This window comes from Tauraco erythrolophus, chromosome 9 (genome assembly GCF_009769465.1).
Source record: "Tauraco erythrolophus isolate bTauEry1 chromosome 9, bTauEry1.pri, whole genome shotgun sequence".
In the NCBI taxonomy this organism is placed as follows: domain Eukaryota; kingdom Metazoa; phylum Chordata; class Aves; order Musophagiformes; family Musophagidae; genus Tauraco; species Tauraco erythrolophus.
Window position 1 is genome coordinate 16,251,901 of NC_141473.1, and position 20,997 is coordinate 16,272,897.

General features: G+C 60.6%; 3 protein-coding genes across 6 annotated transcripts; 1 reads left to right on the forward strand and 2 right to left on the reverse strand.

Annotated features, from left to right (window-relative positions):
• Positions 1 to 3,398: 3,398 nt before the first annotated feature.
• RRP12 (ribosomal RNA processing 12 homolog) lies at positions 3,399 to 14,668 on the reverse strand. The gene is made up of 35 exons (XM_086616342.1): positions 14,467 to 14,668; positions 13,831 to 13,833; positions 13,191 to 13,426; positions 13,010 to 13,093; positions 12,691 to 12,767; positions 12,401 to 12,506; positions 12,114 to 12,230; positions 11,860 to 11,998; positions 11,428 to 11,555; positions 11,032 to 11,130; positions 10,860 to 10,951; positions 10,671 to 10,782; positions 10,410 to 10,507; positions 10,136 to 10,250; positions 9,725 to 9,867; positions 9,410 to 9,531; positions 9,200 to 9,264; positions 8,927 to 9,089; positions 8,675 to 8,829; positions 8,232 to 8,299; positions 7,948 to 8,041; positions 7,588 to 7,746; positions 7,382 to 7,462; positions 7,194 to 7,299; positions 6,944 to 7,051; positions 6,691 to 6,848; positions 6,251 to 6,342; positions 5,980 to 6,138; positions 5,641 to 5,813; positions 5,386 to 5,502; positions 4,999 to 5,048; positions 4,639 to 4,717; positions 4,315 to 4,382; positions 3,811 to 3,893; positions 3,399 to 3,606 (listed from the first exon to the last, which is right to left on the reverse strand). The coding sequence occupies exons 1-35, from the start codon at positions 14,666 to 14,668 to the stop codon at positions 3,504 to 3,506; spliced, it is 3,954 nt and encodes a 1,317-aa protein (XP_086472468.1). The 3' UTR covers positions 3,399 to 3,503.
• A 485-nt stretch (positions 14,669 to 15,153) lies between these two features.
• Positions 15,154 to 17,386, forward strand: PGAM1 (phosphoglycerate mutase 1). Its single transcript, XM_086616505.1, has 4 exons — positions 15,154 to 15,292; positions 15,661 to 15,935; positions 16,430 to 16,610; positions 16,706 to 17,386. Exons 1-4 carry the CDS (start codon positions 15,154 to 15,156, stop codon positions 16,873 to 16,875), a joined length of 765 nt encoding a protein of 254 aa, XP_086472631.1. The 3' UTR covers positions 16,876 to 17,386.
• A 915-nt stretch (positions 17,387 to 18,301) lies between these two features.
• On the reverse strand, positions 18,302 to 20,740 carry EXOSC1 (exosome component 1). 4 transcript variants are annotated; one of them, XM_086616564.1, is made up of 8 exons: positions 20,710 to 20,740; positions 20,297 to 20,412; positions 20,080 to 20,154; positions 19,354 to 19,442; positions 19,082 to 19,115; positions 18,896 to 18,946; positions 18,715 to 18,799; positions 18,302 to 18,574 (listed from the first exon to the last, which is right to left on the reverse strand). In XM_086616564.1, the coding sequence occupies exons 1-8, from the start codon at positions 20,738 to 20,740 to the stop codon at positions 18,468 to 18,470; spliced, it is 588 nt and encodes a 195-aa protein (XP_086472690.1). In that variant the 3' UTR covers positions 18,302 to 18,467. The 4 variants fall into 4 exon arrangements, with proteins under 4 accessions (XP_086472690.1, XP_086472691.1, XP_086472692.1 ...); XM_086616565.1 differs by lacking the exon at positions 20,080 to 20,154; XM_086616566.1 differs by lacking the exons at positions 18,715 to 18,799; positions 18,896 to 18,946 and adding an exon at positions 18,852 to 18,854 and having other exon boundaries at positions 19,078 to 19,115.
• Between the last annotated feature and the right edge of the window lie 257 nt (positions 20,741 to 20,997).

Below are 20,997 nucleotides of genomic sequence, written 5' to 3' on the forward strand. Positions count from 1 at the left end.
AACGGGGGCGGGAAGGTGCCTGTGGCGCTTCGCCTACGCTTTAGCGTCCTTCGTGGGGCGGGGGCCGCCGCAGCTCCCGGCAGGGGAGAGGGGGATAGCTGACGCCAGCGTGACCAGCACACGAGAGCCACGGGGCTGTGCGCAGCACCAGTGCGGAGCTGGGGCAGTTCTTGTGACGCTTTTTCAGAGTCTCGTGCGCACCTGGCTCCCCAAGCCTTTTTATTCAGTAGCGAAGTAAAAGTTGCAGCCGTCATATTTTAAGGAAACTTTTAAAATGTGGCTTATGTGTTACCAATGCAGCAGGGTCTGCCTGAGGCTGCAAAGACCACAGAGCGCTCCAAGAAGCATGAGTTAACACCATAAACCCCAAGTCATACCTCAGCCTGAATATTTTTTTTATCTTTGTTCACCAACAAGGAGAAACTAGAGCAACAGAGACACTGGAAAAGCAGTTTTATTTCTTTGTTTCCTATTCTTTTTTTCCTTTGTGTGTGGAAGCACTTGCCTTGCCCCTAGCTGTCCCTGTGGTCCTGCACACTTGCTGCACCTGAGTTCGCACAGAGCTTTCAGGTAACAACCAAGAACAGAAAGACAACTTTTTAGAAACAATAGTTGAAACCATAGATCAGAGTGCTGAGGGGACTAGGAATTAATCTGACATTTTTTTAATTGACTAGATTTCAGCTGGAGCGGTCCCTTAGCATTTTCAACCTCAACACTTAATTATCTTACTGCCAATTATTTTAGCACAAACACAAAGGTTCCTCTTCTACTGCTGCCCCAGGAGGGTCTTCCCATTGCTGCACCTCGGTCTGTGCCAAATCTGGACTTTCAGCTGGGGAGACCCAGGTGTGCCTGTGGGGAGTCCCAAAGGCACTGCAGCATACACGGAGGAGGTGGTGGTGAAGCTGGATGCTGCATGGGCACAGCCCCACGGGGCACATCTGTCCTTCTCAGCACCATGCCACAGTGGACACAACTCAGGCAGGTAGCTTCTAGGGTAAGGAAATGCTGATGTGTTCCTTCTTCTGGTTTTAAGCCTTAAAACTCAATGTCCCAGCCAGCGCTGAGGGCAACCTGTTAGCCCTGCCAGCCTCTCCTCAAGTGTGCCCAGTACACCTGCAGCCCACAACTCAGAGATGTCTTGCTTTGCAGCTGGTACCTGCAAGGTTAAGAGCCCTTCGTGATAATTTCCTGCACAAGCATAGCTGAATGCAGGTACACTGTCTGTGCCCACTATTGCCTGCAGAAAGGAGCTGCATCATTTAACAGCATGATGGGTGAAGAAATAGCGTCCAGCCACCTCCCAGCTTGAACAACAAAAGCCAAGCATTGCTCCAGGTCCCTGTCTTGCGCTTCTCTGTGGGAAACCACAAACTATTTGTGGCTGGTATCTGCAGGAGGCAGGACCCCACATCACCCCTCCCCCTGCCCCATAGCAGAGAGCTGTGCTTAGGCTCCTGCAGGCCTCCGAGACGCAGCTCTGCTCCCTGACAGAGACAACTGCTGGTGGGGAGCAGGCTTGACTCACAGCCAGCCTCCCGGGGCAGGATGTTATCTCCTCTCCAAGGGCTTCCATTGCATTACATGATTAATTAGCTGATTAACAAGATGTTGTTGCAGAAGAATCTGTTCTCTGGACACCAGCTCAGGCGAACACCATCTTCTGTGCTAATGAAACTCTTCTGTTCCACACAGGCATGCACTAATTTAAGCAACAACATGCAAATGAAGAACAATACAGCGAGTAATCTGGAGCTTTTAAATGAATTAGCTACAGCATTCTCCAGGGCCTGTCTCCAAGGACCAAAGAGTAAGCAGGAAGATAGATAGCTCTGGTGGGCCCAGAGCCACATGTTACAGGTGTTGGGGGCTCAGGTGACTGGTGCCTGTCTGCCCCTGTCCTGCTCTCAGAGGAGGGAGGGCATCAGGCCAAGGCGGCAGGCAACAAAGGAAGATGTACGTAGCTCCTGCTGACTGAACATGGTCAGGAAGTGCTGCTGGAGAAGCCTGTCCCATAAGCCAGGCTGTGGGCTCCCTTCTGGTGGGATTAGAACAGCAGCACCTCAACAGGGCCTTGAGGCTTAAGGGTCCAAGTGAGAGCCCTGGGTGGGGAAGCAGGAAGGGAACGGTACCCCTGACAAGGCAGGACCAATACCAGTACATGAGCTTCTTCTCCACTCCCAGGCTTTTAAAAGCATCTTGGAAAAAAACCCAAAAGCACATGGAAGAGCCACAAAACTGGATTGGCAGCCTCCAGAAAGAAGCCTGCAGTAAGAGGCTGAACAAGCACGATCCCTTTAGCTTATTAGGAGGCTGAGAAGCACTGCAATTCCAGCATGTGAGCTACCACAGCAGAAAATGACAAAGGGCTAAAGGCTTTTTCGTACAGAAGAGGAAGGGAAAGCCAGCTACATTCACAAATACACGTTCTTTGCAATTGGACATGTATCCACTACCCTGAGCTCCATTCCCTTCAGCACACTTTGGCCAAACACCATATTTTGGGCCCAGTGCAGAAGTAACTGGGCAAAAACGGATGCTCAGGCCAGCCTGAGATGGCTGGGCAGCTAAAAAGGTCCAGGATTATTTGTGCTGCTCAGGTCTAGCTGGCAAGAGGCGGTCAGAGCAGAGGAAAGGGCTTCTCTCGGCTCTCCTGGGTAAAGAAAAGGGCAAGGCACAGAGGTTTGCAGTAGCAGTTTTCCAGCCAATCTGAAGAAATTTGCAGAGAACCGTTCTGCCCCACAACCAGGCATGACTGATGTGAGAAAAGCTGAGGCAGGACAGAAACCAGCAGCAGCCAAATGGCACACACCTCCCATGGCACAGATCCCCTGGCCCACAGTTTAGGGCAGAGATCCTGTTCATCCAGAAGATCCTGCCAAGTGGGAGTTTGTACAAGGAAGCTGGTTGTAAGCAAAGGACTTTGCCACCTCTGGCTTTTTTCTTTGGCCAACCCCACAACTCAGCCCTGCTGCATGTCTGCCAGGAGGGCACGCATGGGACATGGACATCGCCTCGCTCCTCTGTGCTGCCACATTGCTCCTGCCAGCTGCCTAGCAAGCCCCGCGCAGAGGGAGAGGGCTCCAGCCCCAGGTCCCAGGCTGGTGCAGGCATGAGTCCCGAGGGACAGGGTGCTGCAGCAGCAGAAGGACCTGCTGCACCGGTGCAGTAAGCAGAGCACGGCTGCGTGCAGTATGCACAGCTCTTAAGGAGAGGAGGAATCTGGGCTGGGTAGAAACAGCGGGTATTTATCAATATAGAGAATTCATTACATGTTACTTGCTCTCACACACACCTCTGCCTTCACCAGGCAACCCAGCACCTTCCTCCGGGCACAGGAGGGCAGGGCTTGGGCCATGAGTCCATAACGTGACGGTGTGGCTTCCCAGGGAGTCTCAGACAGACGCTGGCCACCTCCTGCCGAGGAGTCTCCCCTGCTCCACTCACGAAGCCCCTGTTGTCTGTCCTTGGGCAGGCACAGGCAGAACACCTGAGGCTCCTCAGCGGCGCTGGGCCTTCAGACGGTTCCTGCGGCCGGCCTTGGCCCCGCGCTGGGCACCCTTCATCAGGCCCTTGAACTGGCCCTGAATTTTTGCCCGCTTCCTGGAGGGAGGAAGGAGCAGGAGGCTGGGTTAGCGTGGGCACTGGGCAGAGCCGACGCACAGGGATGCTCCAAGCTCTGCAAGGAGTGGCACAGAGGCTGGCAGGGAGTTCCCAGACCCAGAAAAAAACATAACAACAAAAAGCAGGATCAAACCCAGGTTTTGGCCCCATTTGCCACCCCGTGCCCTTCCCAGCTAGCCTCACCTTCTGTTAAGTCTAGCCCTGTTCAGGGGGATGTAGGCATAGGGGTCAAGCTGGCCCTTCTTCTTCACGTCGCCTTTGCCCTTCTGTGGGAGACAGTGACATGGGAGAAGATGCAGCACCAGGAGAGATGCATGTGTCCTGTTCTGGTGCAACACGGGCACCTGACTACCCAAAGAATATGTTGCAGTGGGCTGCCAGCTAAGCACATCACCCTTGGAGCTGATTTCCCACCCAGATGCTGCTACAAACACCTGCTTTGAACAGTGAGCAGGAACTGGCCACAGCAAGGGCAGGACCAGGACTCCAAGATGGGCTGGAAGTGTTCACAGCTATCGAGCACTTGGCAATTCATCTTGGAGCAGAGACCTCCCCAGCTTGGCACTGCTGGACCAGACCCGCAGCAAACACCCAGTGCTTCCTGTCCCACAGACCAGCAGCAACCCTGCCCCAGCAGAACCCCAGGCATCCCCCCACTCAAACCCTGCAAACCCCCAGGTCCCTCACCTTGGATCTGTACTCCGCACCAAAGTCTGGCTCCTTGTCCAGCTGCCGGTGGATCCCAGAGCCTCCAGCTAGAAAACAGGGAATGTGTGTTGGAAAGGGGTCCCCGAGCTCCCCATTCTCATTTCCTATGCTAGAATGGGCCAGGGCTGGGGAAGCCATTTCTGGTTTTCCCTCCAGTTCTTGGGTCTGAGGACAGCAGAGAAGGGTTACCATTTCCCATGAGCAAAGATCTCTGCTCCAGCTGCCCTGGAGCAGCCCACCAAATTGGGTATGTGGTTCTGACCCTCTGGAGAGCCCCAGACCAGGCACAAGCAGAGGACTTACCTCTGTACTGAGAGTAGGTCCCAGCCTCAGGTTCCTCATCATCTGGCTCCTCTCTGAACCGACGCTTCTGGCTTTTCTTCTGCAGAAGAAGGCAGCGGGGACCCTGCAGCTGGCTTGTCCTCACAGTTCTGCCCTCCCATGAACCCCGACCTCCCACTTCCTCCCATGGGGGTCCAGAGACTTTCCAGGCTGCCTGTGTACGTCCCCTGTTCCCAGCAAGCCTCCCGCACCCCTCCAGGCATCTGGCACTTGCCCAGTGTCCCCACTGGCCTCTTGGACAGAGCTGCAGCTGCTGTGGCACAGACAGGACTGTGCCAAGCGCCCCCTGCATCTCCTCGGGACCACAAACCCCGTACTCACACCGCGGAGGCCCACGTCTTGCAACACATCTGCCATCTCCTCGTCTGCTCCTATGGCACAGGACAAGAGGGTGAGTGCACGATGTGGGTGCAGGAGAGCCCCGGTACTACACCAGCCCTCGAAGCGGGCTGCGGGAGCAGGGTGCCCCTGCCAAACTGGCACAGGTGGCTATGTCCCTTCCAGCACCTTCATGGTGATGGGAGGGGCTGCCTCTCCTGGGTGGCAGTGGCCCAGAAGAGAGCTATGGGTGTGACACAAAGCCATATCAATCCCTGCCGCTTCCACCCACATCCCTCCCCAAGCTCCCACATATGGAAGGCAGGAAGGAAACCACTTAGAGTACACCAGAGCAAGTCTTGTGTAGCCACCCACAAGCCCAAGCAGTACCTTTGGCTTCATCGTCATCCGCCTCCTCATCTTCCTCATGGATGATCAGGCGCCCGTCTTCAGACACCTGGAAGTCATGGCTCACTCCTCTGGACAGCTTGGCGCCTGGCTTGGTGGCTGCTCATAGAGAGATGGGTCAGAGCCTGGGGAAAGACCTGTTCCTGGGAGCGGTCGTACTCCCAGGGGCCCTGTGCATCACACCAGTTTCTGCCCCGTCCACGCCACCCCAGCCACATCCAAAGCTCTGCTCCTTACCCAGCACCCGCTGGGACACGTTGGGGTCCAGGAAGTTGAGGGGCTCATCCTCTTCGCCTTCCTTCAGCCAGGCCTGGCCCTTCTGCCGTGCTTGCTTCCTCCGTTCCTTGCTCCGCTGCCTTTCCTCCTCTTCCTCCTCCTCATCCTCTGAGTCAGCCAGGATCTCCTCCATGCTGGGCAAAAGGTAGGGAGGATGATGGAAATGGAACAAGCCCCAGGGCACAGACCCAGCCTGCCTTACAGCACACAGCAGCCCTGGAGATGTCCTCAGCATCTCCAGAGGCACCAGGTGAGCAGATCCGATGGGGCTGCTGCTTTTTCACCCCGGCCCATCTTCACCTGTCCCCTCTGGGCTGTGCCGGTGGTGCCTCCTCTTCATCCGTATCTGCAGCCGCCTGCCTCAGGGCACGCTGCTTGCGGCTCCGGGCTTCTGCCTTGCGGATGTTCACCAGCACCTTGTGGTACTCGGCTGGCAGCAGCCCCTTCACAAGCTCGAAGCTGAGGAGCGCACAGAGAGCAGTCAGTACCCACCTCCTCCCACACCACGCCCCGGCGAGCTCCCTCACTGCCCCAGCACGGCTCCAGCGTGAACCAGGAGCCCCCAGCTCACCCGAACTTGCGGATGAACTTGGTGAAAAGGTTTCGCAGCTTCATACGGAAGTGGCGTCTCATGTCATCCGAAAGGTTCCCCAGGGCCTCCAGCTGCCAGGACAGAGACCCTTGAGACCAAAGCACCACTGCCTTGTGCACCCAGCCGCCCACCCTGCCCCTACACAGCTCATCCTGCTGTCATCTCCCCGTGCCTGCCCTGGGCAGGTCCGTGGGGAGGTCTCCCTGCTTGGCAAGGCTAGTTCATGGGGGTTTTCTGGCACGTCCATGCCAGCATTTAGGAGAGGGACCTCCTCACTGCTTTCCCAGCCACTGAGATCAAGGTTGTGTCCCTGGCTCCCAGGCAGAAGCAGGGTGCAGCTGGAGATGCTCCCGGCTGCTCAAGGCAGCCCCCGGCTCTGCCCCACCACCCTCTTCAGGGCACTCCGCATGGGATCTCACCATTGGCTGGACGTGCTTGGCCAGCAGCTTAGTGTCCACCAGCAGCAGCGTGACCTTGAGGAAGCCCAGGGCCGCCTTCACCACATCCCGCGTCCGGGAGGCCAGCAGCAGGCACACGTTCTGCAGGAGCTGCTCCACCACACTCAGCTCCAGGTGATCTGCAACCACAGCAGGGCTCAGACACAACTGGCTCCTCCTGGCACCCACCTTCGCCAGAAGGTGCTGCCACCATCCTCCCAGCCCTCGTGCTCACCTTTGAACTCGAAGAACAGGCGGGTCAGTGCCAGCACTGTGCAGCTGATCATGGTGACCGAGCCTGTGAGCCCCACATAGACCAGGAGTAGGAACCGCTGCATGGCCTCTGCAAGAGGGGGATGACTCAGGCCCCTGCTTGCCCTGTGCCCAGCAGCATCCCTGGCCGTTTCAGCGGAGTGCTGGGCATGGGTCTGATCTCCCCATGGCCAGAGTGGCCATGGGGCTGAGCACATGGAGCCGGAGCTGACCTTGAGGGGTGGGCCCAAAGCGGATGAAGGCATGCCCCATCTCCACGAGCAGCATGAAGGCATTCTTGCGGGCCCCCGCCGACACCTCTTTGGTGCACAGAATGACCTGGAGACACACTGTCACATCACACTGCTGCCGCCACTTCTGTGGCCAAAACCAGCTGGGTCCCCCCAGGGACCGTGCTCACCTCTGGGACCAGGGCGCTGATGAAGGGCTCATGCTCTGCGGAGAGCTGCTTCACGATGTGGAACAAGCACTTCAGCCGGGGCTGGGGAAAGAAACAGCCCAGCACTGGTACACCCGGGGACGCACACCTGCCTGCCCTTGCTGCCCACCCTGTCCCCTTCCCTCCCAACAGCGGCCGAGTCCCACCACTGCAGCCCTTGCCCTCACCCTCTTGGCTGGAGATGCCGCACTCTTGAGCGAGTCCAGCAGCGCTGTCTGCAGATCCTGCAGGTGGGAGCGGACAAAGGCCTGGCAGGGAGCGTGGGGGGCGGCACACACCTCCTCCAGCACACGGTACGCCTTCTTCTGCATGCTGCGCTCCTTGCTCTGCAGGGACAGCCAACATGCCCCTGCTGTCAAGGCAGCCCCTTGACACCGAAGGGACCCCCACAGCACCTCACATCACCCAGCAGAGACCTGTCCCCTATAGCAGCTGTTCAGCCCCCCAGAGCGTGGGTCCAAGCTGGCAGCAAGCAGAAGGTGCCTCACTGCACCCTCTGCACCTCTAAGGGCTGGGGGCCGACTCACCTGGAGCGAAGGCTGGATGGTGCGGTACAGGGAGCCCAGTGACTGCTCATCAGCGTAGGGTGCCATTGCCACCACCAGGTCCAGGATGGAAAGTCTGCAGCAGAGAAGGACGTGCAGGTGGGTAACTGCAGCGTCACTGCCTGACCAAGCTGGGGCTCTGGCTGCAAGTCTCACCGGATGCACAAGAGTGGCACATCTCACACAGGACAGTACAAGTGCCCTTGCATGCCTCTCCAGGAAGAAGCTGGCAGCTTTACCCATTAGCAGCAGCCTTCTAGTGTTACCTGGCAAACTCGGAGCTTTCGGGACTGGTCAGCTTCACGCTGGCTTTCTGCAGGAACCCGCACACCATCTGTAGGTTAGGCACACAGAGCAGGATCAGAACCGACTGAGGGAGCACTTTACAAGAGTTTGCAATCCACCTGGCAAACACCTTGTCACAGAACTTTGTGGAGAGCAGAAGCACCATTTGGTCCAAAACCAGCTGAACGAATTCCCAAAGGGCTCGTTGCACAATGTCCCAGATGCAGCTGCAAGATTAGGAAATCCCAGACTGGCTGGGAAGGGCTCCCTCCCCACAAGGGCAGGAAGGGCTGCTCTCTGTCCAGCTTCTTTCTTCCTGTCCTCCCCAATCAGGCACCCTCCACAGCCCCATCAAACTGGGTCCATTTGGGAGACACTGGCCCGAGCCAGCACAATTTGCCCCATTGCCCCACGACCCCCTCACCTGGGGGTCAGTGATGGTCAGGTAAGCACGGACAGTGTCCAGCACAGAGCGGCGCTGAGAATTGCTGGCCCCATCCTCCTCGGGCTGGCTGTATACGTTGAACAGGATGGGTAGGAAATTTTTAGCAAAGCGACCCACTTCTGCCCGCTCTGCATCTAGGGAGAAGGTGACAGGGGAGTAGGATCAGCATCTCCCCTCTCTAGGTCACTGCAGGGGACAGGGACCCACCATGAGGGTCTGTCTGCCCCTAACCTGTCTCGCAGCCTTTGTGGATGAGGGTGCGCAAGGCCTGGCAAACAGTGAGGCGGAGGTCTGGGCGCTCGCTGATGGCCATGCCCAGGGTGCGGGCCAGCCCCTTGAAGGCCCCCAGCATGTCCGTGGGGTGGGTGCAGAAGCCGGGCAGCAGGGTCCAGACCTGAAAGGCAAAGGAAGCAGTGGGAGGCCAGCACTGTCCACCCAAGTCACCCCTCCTCAGCCTGGCACCATGGGTCCGCCATGGCAGGGCTCCCTGGCACTCCTCATTACCTGCCACTGCAGCGTATCGTAGATCTTGGCCTCCACACTCTTCCCAGCCTGGGTGAACTCCAGGGCTGCAGAAGAGAAAGGGGAGATGAGCAGAGCAGCAGAGGTGGCAAAGCCCAGCTCTGCCCAGGGGAGGGAAAGGAGGTCTCATGGACCACGCTGGGGCTCCCGGGAGCAGAGGACCGCACCCGCTGGGACCCCCACCCTCCTCACCTCTGCTTTTCAGGGCAGCTGCCAAAGGCAAGAAGTAGCTGGTGAAGAAGCCGAGCCGTGCGCCCTGCACGTAGTCCCGCAGCACCGGCAGGAGCCAGCTGCGGGGGAAATCCAGCGTCTCCCTGGGGAGGAAAGGCACAGATCAGGGGAGTGTGGGTGCTGCTGGCATCAGGCCCTGGGCACAGGGTACCTCCACCCAGCCCCAAAGCTGGGCACAGGTGGGCTCAGCAGAGCCAAACACCTCCAGCACTGCATGGGGACTGAACAGGAACGTAACAAATGGCTGCAAAATTGCTACCCCATGACTGCACTCACTCCTTGCCGTCGATCTCCAGGGGCACAGCTTCCAGCAGCACCTCGGGGCCCATAGTGCTCACGGCAGCCCCCACTGCCTGGTCCACTTCAGCGGTGTAGGGGAAGTGTGGGGAGAGACGCAGGTCACATAGGGACCGGAGGCACTGCAGGGACAGGGCAGGACAGTCACAGAGGAGCCACAGAGGCAGGTCCGGCACATGTCACTCACTGTGCGTGTCCAGGGATGCCAGCTGCCCTGCACATCCCCATGCCGAGTCCCAGAGCTGCGCACACCCTGCCCGTACATGGGCAGGACAGCGGGCACCGGGATGGCCCCGCTCTGCAGCTGGAGAGGGCAATGCAGCCCAGGCAGCAGCACAGTCACCCAACCCGCCTCCACGGATGAGTCTGTGCCCGCCCAGCCTGGCTCACCTTCCTCATGACCGGGTGGCACTGCTTCCCACAGGTCTCGAAGAAAACCTCCAGTACCCGCAGGACCTCGTCCCACGCTGCATGGAAACGGTATGTCAGGCCTTCCTCCACTGATCTGGGGAGGAGAGAGGAGACAGTCACACTGGCAGGGAGTGACCCAGCAGCAATTAGGGCACCCACCAGGCCTGCCAGTCCCCATCAAGGACCAGGCAGAGCCTGTTCAGAGCTCAGCCAGGCCCATGGCAACGGCCTCTCCCATACCACCACTCCTCACCTGAACATCTTGCACAGGTAGGCAGCAGGAGCTGGGGCAGATGAAGAGACAGTGCCCAGGTCCTCCATGTGGGGAGCAACACACTCACTCAGGAGGGCCTGAAAGGGCAAACAGGGAAAATGGAACAGCAGTGGACCACGGATCCCCCAGCCTGGCAGGCATGGAGGGACACATCACTCCCTGGCAAGCCCCAAACCCCTGGGCAGAGCCCTCGACAAGGCCCAGGACAGCAAAGTGGGCAGAGACACCTATGTGTGGTACCTCCAGGGTCTGTGCTGCTGCTGACACCACCTGGGAGTGCGGGGAGAGGAAGCAGTTCATGGCAGCAGAGAAGAGCCGGGGCAGGTGAGCCCAGCATAGGTCCTTCTGCAACCTGGAGAAGAGAGACCAGGTGGGTGAGAGACCAAGCAGCCACCTCTCCCCCAGCCCAGCCACAGCCTGTGCCCGCACCTGCCCAGGTTGACGTGTGCCCGCTCCATGGTGGACAGCCAGGTCAGCAGCGGCTGCAGGTCACTCGTGCTGGGCACGTAGTCATAGAGAGCCTGGGGAAGCAGACAGTGGGTGGGTGGGTGCTGCAGCACTGCCAGCCCCTTCCGTCCCCACACTGGCACACCACACTCACCGTGATGATCTGGGCATTGAGCTCAGCTGGCAGGCAGGCCACGCTGGCCTGGGCGCTGAAGAGGCTGTGGAAGGCTTGCATGGCACATGCTGTCACCAGCTGCGAAGGACATAGCGTCAGGAGAGGGGGCTCTGCTTTGCACCCACTGTTCCCCTACCCCAAAGGAAGCTCTGCCCCAGGAAGCCCAGCATTGCTGCAACTGTGCCCCATCTTCAGATCTTCAGCCTCTCTTCCACAGCAGGCAGGCCAGCAAGCACCAGTTGCCCTAGGCTCCTCCATGTTTGCATTCTGCATTTCCAGGCTCCCAGATGGCAGCTGAGGGGGTTCAAGCCCTTCCAGGAAGCAGGCAAGGGGGAAAGGGGCTGCTCTTGCCATCCCTGGTGTGGGGACACTCACCACATGGCTGAGAGTCATGACTCGAAGCAAGGTCTCACAGCAGGTCTTCACCACAGCCGCAGGGAAGCAGGGCAGCAGGTCCCGCAGCAGGGCGAGGACATGCAGGGTGGTGGTTGCCTCCTTGGTGCCTGTGAGAGCAGAGCAATGTCTGAGCCTGTGGCACAGCCCTGCCCAAGGCAAAGCCCCCATGACAGCGCTGAGGCTGACTCACAGAGTTGGAGTGAACACTCCTCCAACTTCTGGGAAGAGCAGAGTGACAGACAGATGGCTGAAGACCCTTCAAAATACCTTAGGTGCCTCAAAGGCATCTCATACTCTCCCCAGCAATCCAGGGCATTGCACCTCCCCCTCTTCCCTTCAAGTCCTTATTTTCCCATGGCTGCAAGGGCTCCCTGCACTCAGCTGTGGACCCCCTGCTCCAATGCCTCGCACCTCCAGCTTTTTCAATCTCCTGCACACAGAACTTGGCGGTGGAGGGTGCTGCAGGGTGATGCTCAGGGGCTGCGTCTCCGAACATGAACTCACTGCCCCTCAGGACAGAGCACACGCCGTACTGCGCCGCTTTCCTCACCTAGGGGGAAGGAGAGCCCAGGTGGGTAGAAGCCACAGACCTCAGGGGCACAGCCAGCCCCAGAAACGAACCCCAAAGGCAGCATCATCCTTCGCCAGGGGCATCGGGTGCTCACCTTGGGCTTGGTATGAACACAGAAGCTCAGCAAGCCGTGATAGACCTGGAGAGTGACGGGGTAGCTCCAGGCTGCCAAGTCCTGCTTCCGCAACAATGTGGCCAGGCAAGAGAGGATCTAAGACAAGGGAGCAGCAGAGGCATTAGTATCAACCCACAGAAACCCCTCCTCATTGCAATGGCCTCAGGTCGAGCACCCAGCGCCACCCAACAGCAGCAGCCTCGACTGCAGCTCTCAGCAGACCCCCGGGCAGAGCTGGCATGGCTGGCTGCCTCTTGGCTACTCACCCATCGCAGGGCAGAGGTGGAGCTGCTGCAGGCCTGCGAGGACACAATACCCATGAAGGCTTTTGAGGCATCTGAGAACTTTTTAATAAGCACAGGGCTTGGAACCCTGCCGAGAGAAAAGAGCATGTTAGTGGGGTAAGGAGCGGGCAGCTGGTGGCAGTCACGCAGGGAACCTTTTCTCCAGCCCACCCTGGCTGGGTCCTTTCCCCAGCCTGCAGAGTGGGGACAGCACCAGCCTTCCTCCATTATGGGGCCAGGCAGCTCTCCCCAGTCCTCTGCCAGCCACTCACCGCTTTAGGACAAGGTTGAGCAAGTAGGCGACAGCAGCCAGTGACTCGGGGGAATCCACTGCCTCCAGTGTGGTCATCTGGGAACAGAGGATGGGTGAGCAAGGGGGACCAGGAGTTCACACCAGGCCAGCCCTTCTCCATCCTCAACCCTTCGGGAGAGGGGCAGAGAAACCAGGAGGTGCCTGACAACATCTCTGCTGAAGGACACCCAGGGCCTCACCTACGAGCACAGCACCTTCCTCCATCAAGCCTCCCGAGAGCCCACCCATGCTGCCAACAGCAGCTCCCCTCATGTGTCCTCCTCACGACTGTGACTCACCAGTGCAGCAAAGTACTCCGTCTCGGTCTCCTTGCCCCCACGTGAGCGGATCACCTCCGTCACGGCCGCCAGCACGGCGCAGATCTACAAGCAGCAAAAGGAGCAGGTCAGCGCTCTCGGCCTCGCATCTGGGGGGCTATCCCCACCAGACACCCCTACCCAGCCCTGCTCCTGCTGATACCTCTTTGTGAGCGGCAGAGCTGGATTCCCAGAAGCGCTGCACCTTGCTGAAGGTGATGTTGGTGCAGTCGCTCAGCCCACTCAGGAAGGTGCCAGAAGACTTCTCTGTGGCAGCCTCTGCAGCATCGTCCTCCTCCATACGGAGCTGAGTGCTGTCACTCGTCTGCTCCAAACGCAGGGATGCCGACTGCAGCTCATTGTGGAGCTTCACTGCATCTACCGTTAAGTTACTTTTCTCTGCCGGGATGAAGAGATACATTCAGAACCGTTAAGCTGCATTGCTCTGCCATTCACCCCGAAACACCCCCTCCACCTCCCATCCCCGGCCAGATCAGCTTGGCTGGAGCTCATCTCCAGCATGTAAGACATGAACGCTGCTTCCCTCTGATGGGAGAAAACAACAATAACTGGAGAGAGCTTCTCATTCCTGTGAAAACAAACCAGGACATAATCCAGACATCTCCTCTGATGGAGGAGAGCATCATGTCCTCACAAACATGTCCTGGTGTATCAAGGCTTTAACGCTGAAGTGCTCCTTGTGTACACTGCCCCATTTATCTTCTTCCACCTGGAGCCCTGGCAACCAGACATCCAAGGCACATGCTTCATGTCCCTTCGAGTCCCAGACATCAGCGTGAAACCAGCTGCCAGAGGACAGTGCGTGCTGCAAGACACATGTCTTTATCTGTGGGAGAAAGATCTCCCTGGCCAACAGCAGCCAGGGCTGAGGAACTCCAGCCCCTCGCAGATCGCGACGCTCTGAGGTTTGTTTTCCCCATCATGTGGCCGCCTGAACGGGAGTCTGCCTCGTTCCTCTCTGCGCCAGGCACCGCAGCAGCACTTACGGGCACGGCCTTGAGCTTTTGGGGGCCGAACCGCTCCTGCCACCTGCCCGTCGGGAGCTCACGCTGCTGGGACGGCACCGCGCAGCTGGCAGCTGCGGGCAGGGCTTCGCACTAGGCGCCGGCAGGGCGACAAGCACTGCTGCACACCGTGCCCCGTTTCACGTCCACGAGCCCGGTCTCACGGGGAAGGTAACGAGGACACACTCGTTACACCGCGCGGTCGGTTCTCCTCCCCGGTTTGCTGCCTCCACCTCCCGGCGCCGCAGCTCGGGGCTCAGAGGCTCCGGACCCTCCGGCCCTCGCCCCACCTATCGGGACCCAAAGGCTCGCTCCGCAGCACCCCCCGCGCCCCTGCAGCCCCCGCCGGCAAGGGCCGGGCACAGGCAGGGAGATGCCCGCACCGGGGGCCCGTGCCCGCCCCCATGCCCTTACCCGCGGGCCGGCTGCAGAAGCGGCTGCGAGCGGCCAGGCGGTGCTGGCGGGTCTCGGGGTTGCAGTCGCTGCTATGGCCCTTCCGCCACCGCTTCAGCTTAGCGGCGGCGCCCGAGCGGAGCCGCCCGCTCCGCGCCATGCTGAAACCGGCTCCACGTGCCCCCACTCCACATCCCCTTCCGCTTCCGGCGCCCACCACCATCTTCAGTGAGGGCAGTGCTGCCCTCAGGCCTGGCCGCCTCCCTTCGGGGCTGGTGGGGAGGGGTGTCGGGGAAGCTACGCGGGGTCGCGGCCGGTCGGGGCTTGGATGGGAGACCCGCGGGGCGCAGGGGCAGCCGCCAGCAAAGCTGTCTGTCTGACATCCCGTGCAGCGAGAGAAGGCACCGCCGGTGCCGCGCCCGCATGGAACCGTTCACACGGTGCCCGTACCCGGGTCGGCGCGCGGAGAGTTTATGTGCATCACGGTGCAGTGACGTCACGGCCCTGAAGGTCGCACCGCCCTTCGCGGCCGCGCCATGCGCTACGTGCGCCTCCGCCCGCCCGCCGCTTTGCGCATGCGCGCCAGTCCCCCCCCTTGCCGCGTGGGGAGGGGCGGGGCCGCGCCGGTAGCGTCAGTCGCGCGCGGCAGCCGCGTGAGGACAGAGCGCGCGCGCGCACCGACCTCCCCTCAGCTCCGCTCCCTCCGCCATGGCCGCCTACCGCCTCGTCCTCGTCCGCCACGGCGAGAGCGCCTGGAACCTGGAGAACCGCTTCAGCGGGTGGTACGATGCCGATCTCAGCCCCGCCGGTCAGCAAGAGGCGCGGCGCGGCGGCGAGGCCCTCCGAGGTACCGGTGATCGGTGAAAGTGTGTGTGGGGCGGGTAAGACCGTGTGGAGAGCCGGTCTAGTGCGGCCTCCTCAGGCCTAACGGGGTTCGGTTTGGGGCCCTCCCATGCCGAGGGAAGGGCCCTCGGTGCCCAGAGGGAGCTTCCGTACCGAGGGGGGTGCCTCGAGTATCGCGGAGGGGTTTCTCCGGTACCGGTCACGCCCCCGCCGCCGGCGGCTTGCCCTTAGGGCGAGCCGGCGGCGGCGGGGACGCAACCGTTACCGGCGCGGTGAGGACGCCGCCCTCGACGCCTCACCGGTTGCGTAAGGCCTGGCACTCACCTCCCTGGTGTCCCCCCCCTCCACCCGCCTTTGCCCGGTCTTTTCCAGATGCCGGCTACGAGTTCGACATTTGCTTCACCTCGGTACAGAAACGAGCCATCCGCACCCTCTGGACCGTCCTGGATGCCATCGATCAGATGTGGTTACCTGTTATCCGGACCTGGCGCCTGAACGAGAGGCACTACGGGGCTCTTACTGGTTTGAACAAGGCCGAGACGGCGGCGAAGCACGGCGAGGCGCAGGTGAAGATCTGGAGGCGCTCGTATGACATCCCTCCGCCTCCCATGCAGTCTGATCACCCCTTCTACAGCACCATCAGCAAGGTAAGACCCGTTGCTCTTCGTCCACCTTGCTGAGAGGCTCCTAAAAGCCACCTTAGGTCCCTGCAGCATGGTCTGGCTTCCTCCTCTGTCTTCATTGTAGTAGCCAGAACTGCTGTGCACAGTGCTGGCTGGTGTTTGGCTGAATTTGTCCCGCTCCCTCCCTAGGGAGGTTGAACCCCTGGGTGTTGCACAGACGGATTCAAAGCAGAGGGAACATTACCTCTGTTAATTATTAGTCCTGTGACCCGTGCACGGATGTTTGCTCTGGTCTCTTTGCCCAGAGCAAGTGATGTGCAGCTTTCCCTAGGAGGGGCTCAGAGCCCTGAGGTTTGAGCGCAACCTCAAACCTCAGAGGTGCTTTCTTGCTTCCAAGTCTGGCTTTGCCTATGTGTAGCAGGTCCCCAGGCAGAGAATTTTTAGTGGGGGGATGAAGGCTTTTCTGCCACCTTCCCACACTGCGTTGGGTTGCTGTACAAGCATGGCCGTTCCCCCAGGACCGTCGCTACGCTGACCTGACAGAGGACCAGCTGCCAACATGTGAGAGCCTGAAGGACACCATTGCCCGGGCTCTGCCTTTCTGGAATGAGGAAATTGTCCCGCAGATCAAAGAGGGAAAGCGAGTCCTTATTGCTGCCCATGGCAATAGCCTGCGTGGGATTGTCAAACACCTGGAAGGTACGTCAGCCCTGCAGGGTGTCGCAGGGGTTTCCCCACTGCCCCGGCTGGCACTGTGTGAGCAGGGCCATGAGTGACAGTGCCTCTGTTCACAGGCATGTCAGAAGAGGCCATCATGGAGCTGAACCTGCCCACTGGCATCCCTATTGTCTACGAGCTGGACAAGAACCTGAAACCCGTCAAGCCTATGCAGTTCCTGGGAGATGAGGAGACGGTGCGCAAGGCCATGGAGGCTGTCGCTGCTCAGGGCAAGGTCAAGAAGTGAGGGCGGGCAGCGGGCTAGCACGCAGTAGATGAGTCCCCCGCCATCCCCCACCCCTCTGTGCACACCCCCCACAGCCGTAGGAACTTGAAGATGTGGAGCTGGAGCAGCTCCCCAGGATTAGGCCCGTTCCCTCAGGACCAGGCTCCCCTCTGTAGACAGCCCGGGGACCCAGGGGAAGAGGCTGTGCATGTAGACGTGTGGCGTGAAAGGGAGCCCTGGCTCTGCCAGGCAGCAACTGCACACCTCTCCATGCCAGAATCCCAGCCCTTGGGCCCTGTCTGCAGGGGGATGTGCTGAGCGATCCCTCACTGTGCCAGGCTCTTCTGCTTTGCTTCCCTGGCAGCTCTCGTCACTCGGTTACTGTTGTTTTGTTGCTTGATTTAGTCATCCCGGGAGCAGCGGGGCGAGCGCAGCGCAGGCAGTGACCAAGATGGGTACTCCATCCCCTCGTGGGTGTGTGGCACAAAGACTGGGATGTGTAGACACTGAAAGAGTTGTATTTTGATGCATGTGGTACTTGTGTCTCTGGGCCTAGCTCTGCCAGCCCCTGCTTTAACTTATTGCCTTTAGATAAAGGTGAGGGAGGGAGCCTGTTGTCTGGAGGTTCGTGTCCACCACATACTTCCCCCAGCTGAAGCCCATCCTAGTCCTGCTGGTGAAGCAGGTGCCATTGTGCCCCCTCCCACGTGTGTGTATGTGGCCGTGTCGCTGTGGCCTCCCCCTCTGCCGCGAGCCTGGACTTGTACGGGGTCAGTGTAACTGTCCCGACAATAGCAGCTGTCTCGTTCCGGTTCAATAAAATTAACGCGCAATAACGAGGTGTCCGTGCCTTCCTCTGCCATGTGCTCCTGGGCGCGTGGGGCCACCTGCCTCGCCCAGCACCTCCCTGGGGCTCCTGTCACGCGTACATGAGGCAGCGATGGCTGCTGGGCGCAGGTGCAGAAGGCACACGAGGCTCGGGACAGCATAGCACAGCTCCGCAATCCCTGCTGGAGAGGGCAAGGCCCTGCTGATCAGTGGTTTACTGGCTCTAGGTGTGGCACGCCTTTGTCCCCAGAGGAAGGCAGGGCACGTGTGGCTGGAGGAGATTCGGAGCCCCGAGGTTGAGTCGCAGCCCGTACGGGTTATCAGTGCAGGGGCAGGGAGACAAGCCGTTCTTCGTGCTTGACACCCATGCGGGGAAACCAACCCAGCGAGGCAAGCACCTGGAGCCAATGCCACCCAGCCGCAAACTGGAGCGCTCTGCTGTTCGCCTCGCTGTGGTAAAGCTGTTGGGTTGTTTTGTTTTCCCCTTCCCCGGCAGACGGCTGGGAATGCGTGCTTCCTCCCAGCCACAGCACTGGGAAAGCTGTCCCCTAACAGCTCCGATATGGGAAGCGGGCTGCAGGCAGCCCCGGCCACCCCCTGGGCTGTAACTGAGCAGATATGGAGCTCTCCAAAAATATTTATTATCTACAAATAGAAAATCCATCCTGTGAGTGAGGGCCTGCCTGGCTGTTCCAGCCTTTTGCATGTGTGGAGGAGGCTGGAGCCCAGGGGCTGCTCTGGCCCCACAGACCCCAGTGGTGGTCCCTGCAGCTCCTCAGGGGCCGCTAGGTCTGCAGGAACTGGGGCTGCACGCGGGCCACCTTACGGAAGTCCTTGGTGTGTGTCTGCGGGCACTGCATCTCGCACCAGCTGATGGGCACCATCTGCACACCTAGCGACACCACATGTCAGGGGTTCCCCCTTCCCAGAATCGCATTCCTCCATGTGGAAAGGGAGGAGGCTGCATCAGCTGCCCCTCAGGCAGGGATGAGGCAGAACTGCCCGAGCCCAGGCCTTGCGGCCCATCCCTACCTGCCTCGCTGCGTGCCACCACCACGCCCAGCTCGTTCTCTGCCGTGCTCAGCAGGTAGTTGGACTGCGCGTCCCCCAGCGAGATCTGGTTGGGCAGGGGTTAAGGGAAAGGCCTTCCTGAGGGGACTCAAGCAAACCCACTGTCCGCGGTGGGCCCTCCCAGCACGAGGGGAAAGGATACAACCTTGGCCAGGACTATGTCACCAGGGCGGAAACTCTTGTACACTTCTACCTGCGCAGGAGACAGCAGGCAAAACCGCTCAGCATGTCCGGGTGCTCATCAGCGGTGGGACAAGTGCCCCCCACCAGCAGAAAGAAGGAGTGGGGGTGGCTGCAGTAGCAGAGTCACTGGCAAAGCCTCACTGACCTTATCTTTCTCCGTGGCTCGAATATCTTCTCTCCTGAAAAAGGAGACGGAGGGATCTGAATGCCAGTGAGTGAAGGCGACTCTCCAGCTTGCAGCAGGAGCTGGCCTGGCCTCCCTGGGTGCTCGCCAGGACTTACTGGACACCTGCCCGGTGCTCAGGGCAGAGCTACTGCCAGGGCAGCCGGCTGCGCCGCCCAGAAATGCCTTCCTCCCCCCTTGAGGACAGGGCGCTCGGGCACCCCATCCCACAGGGAACCCAGCCATCTCCCTACCGTATGGTCCCCCGGAAGGTGGACTTCAGTGGCGTGGAGCCGACATACAGGATGTGCACCTTGGCAAAGCGGGAGTTAATGCTGCAAACCTGCCCGGAGGAAAAAAGGAATCTGGGCCTGCTCTCACCCCAAGCGCACCCTGCTCCGGGCAGGGAAAGGGCAGGGTGCGGGCAGGACAGGGCTGCGTGCGGCGAGCTCATGTCTCACTCTGCCTTCGCCTCCTGTGACCGAAGTAGCGGCGGTGCAGGTGGGACACCCGGCAGCGAGCCAAGCCAGGAAGATGATACTTGTGCAACTCAAGACACATGAATAAGGCCGAGACCTTCTGTGACCCCAGTCCCTCTCCCACCATCACAGATGGTGCCTAATTCCTGCTCTGTGCCACCCTTCCTCCAAGCTGCCCCAGGCACTGCCCTCCACGCACCCTGCCCCAGAAAAAGTTCTGGAAGCTCCCTTTGGCCCACCTCAGCCTTGGGGCAGGCAGCAAGGGCAGGGAACGTCAGGAGGCAGGTGTCCCCCGTGCCAATATCTGGCCTCTTTATGAGCAAAGGGCCCGAGGGAGCTACCAGGCTGCCTCTGCCCTGCTGGGAGTTGGGCAGCAGGTGCCAACGGGCCCAGGGGCTTCTCATCCCACCACATGTGTCAGCAGGAAGATCGGCACAGGGCAGAGAGGAGAGCAAGGGCTGCGAGGTCTGCCATCGCAGGGCTCTCTCTCCAGCACCCTACCTTGCACGTCACCACGGCGCCCACGTCGGGCAGGAGCTGGGACTCGGCGTCTCTCACCACCGACACGACGGGCAGCTGTGGGGCAGCAGACATGACGGTTAGCCTGGGGCACGGCCTGCGCACAGGATCAGGCGGGACCGGGCTCACAGCAGGCACCATCGCAGCCCAGTTCCCCTCCTGGGAGGGAAGGGGCTGCGCACGCCAAGGCTGTGCTCACCCCGCTGCCCTCGCTCCTCTTCTGCAGGCAGCCAGCCAGCGACGAGAAGACGAAGCCGTGCCGGGTGTACGTCCCGCTGCCGGCCGTGGCCTCCTCCGCGCTGCACAGCCGCTCGCCTAAGGGACGGCTGCTCAGGGGCGGCCGCTGCCCGGGCACCAGGCGTCCCTGTCCCGCTCCGGTGGCCTCGGGCTCCGCACCACCCCGGGCACGGTGCCCCCTCCCGGCCGGCCCAGTGCGGGGGGCAGCCCCCCCGGGCCAGCCCTGCATCCCCCGGGGCAAACCTCCTCCCGCCGCCCCTCGGCTCCGGGCCGCCCCTTCCCCGGGCACCGGGCACCCCCCGGCTCCGGGACCCCCCTCTCCTGGCCCGGACAAACCACCACCTCTTCCCCGGGCCACCCGGGCCCGCAGCTCACCGGGGACGCAGTACCGACCGGAAGGCGCCATGTTCACTGCCAGGAGTGCGCCCGCCGAAAGCCTTGACCCTATTGGTCCCCGACGGCAAGGCCGCGCTGTAAGTGGCGTCGCTATTGGTTCGCTGTTGCCTGGCACGGAACTTGGGCGCGCTGCCCACCGGGAGTTGTAGTCCAGCGCCGGCAGGGGGCAGCTCCCGGCATGCTTTGAGCGGCCGGCGCGCAGGCGCCGTGCGGCGGGCTCTGCCCGTGGGGCCGTGAGGGCGGCGGGCCGCCGGGCATGGAGGCGGC

Bases quoted from the DNA above. Each gene is read 5' to 3' on its own strand.
- RRP12 (XM_086616342.1), bottom strand. From the start codon at position 14,668: ATGGTGGTGGGCGCCGGAAGCGGAAGGGGATGTGGAGTGGGGGCACGT. The intron at 13,094-13,190 runs GTATCAGCAGGA...TGCTGCTTGTAG, and splicing joins GCTCTGCCGCTCACAAAGAG to ATCTGCGCCGTGCTGGCGGC. The intron at 7,463-7,587 runs GTGAGGGCAAGG...TTCTTTCCCCAG, and splicing joins CGGCATCTCCAGCCAAGAGG to CCCCGGCTGAAGTGCTTGTT.
- PGAM1 (XM_086616505.1), top strand. From the start codon at position 15,154: ATGGCCGCCTACCGCCTCGTCCTCGTCCGCCACGGCGAGAGCGCCTGG. The intron at 15,293-15,660 runs GTACCGGTGATC...GGTCTTTTCCAG, and splicing joins CGGCGGCGAGGCCCTCCGAG to ATGCCGGCTACGAGTTCGAC. The intron at 16,611-16,705 runs GTACGTCAGCCC...CTCTGTTCACAG, and splicing joins GATTGTCAAACACCTGGAAG to GCATGTCAGAAGAGGCCATC.
- EXOSC1 (XM_086616564.1), bottom strand. From the start codon at position 20,740: ATGGCGCCTTCCGGTCGGTACTGCGTCCCCG. The intron at 18,947-19,081 runs GTCAGTGAGGCT...TCTCCTGCGCAG, and splicing joins GAGCCACGGAGAAAGATAAG to GTAGAAGTGTACAAGAGTTT. The intron at 18,800-18,895 runs GTATCCTTTCCC...CTGCCCAACCAG, and splicing joins ACATAGTCCTGGCCAAGGTT to ATCTCGCTGGGGGACGCGCA.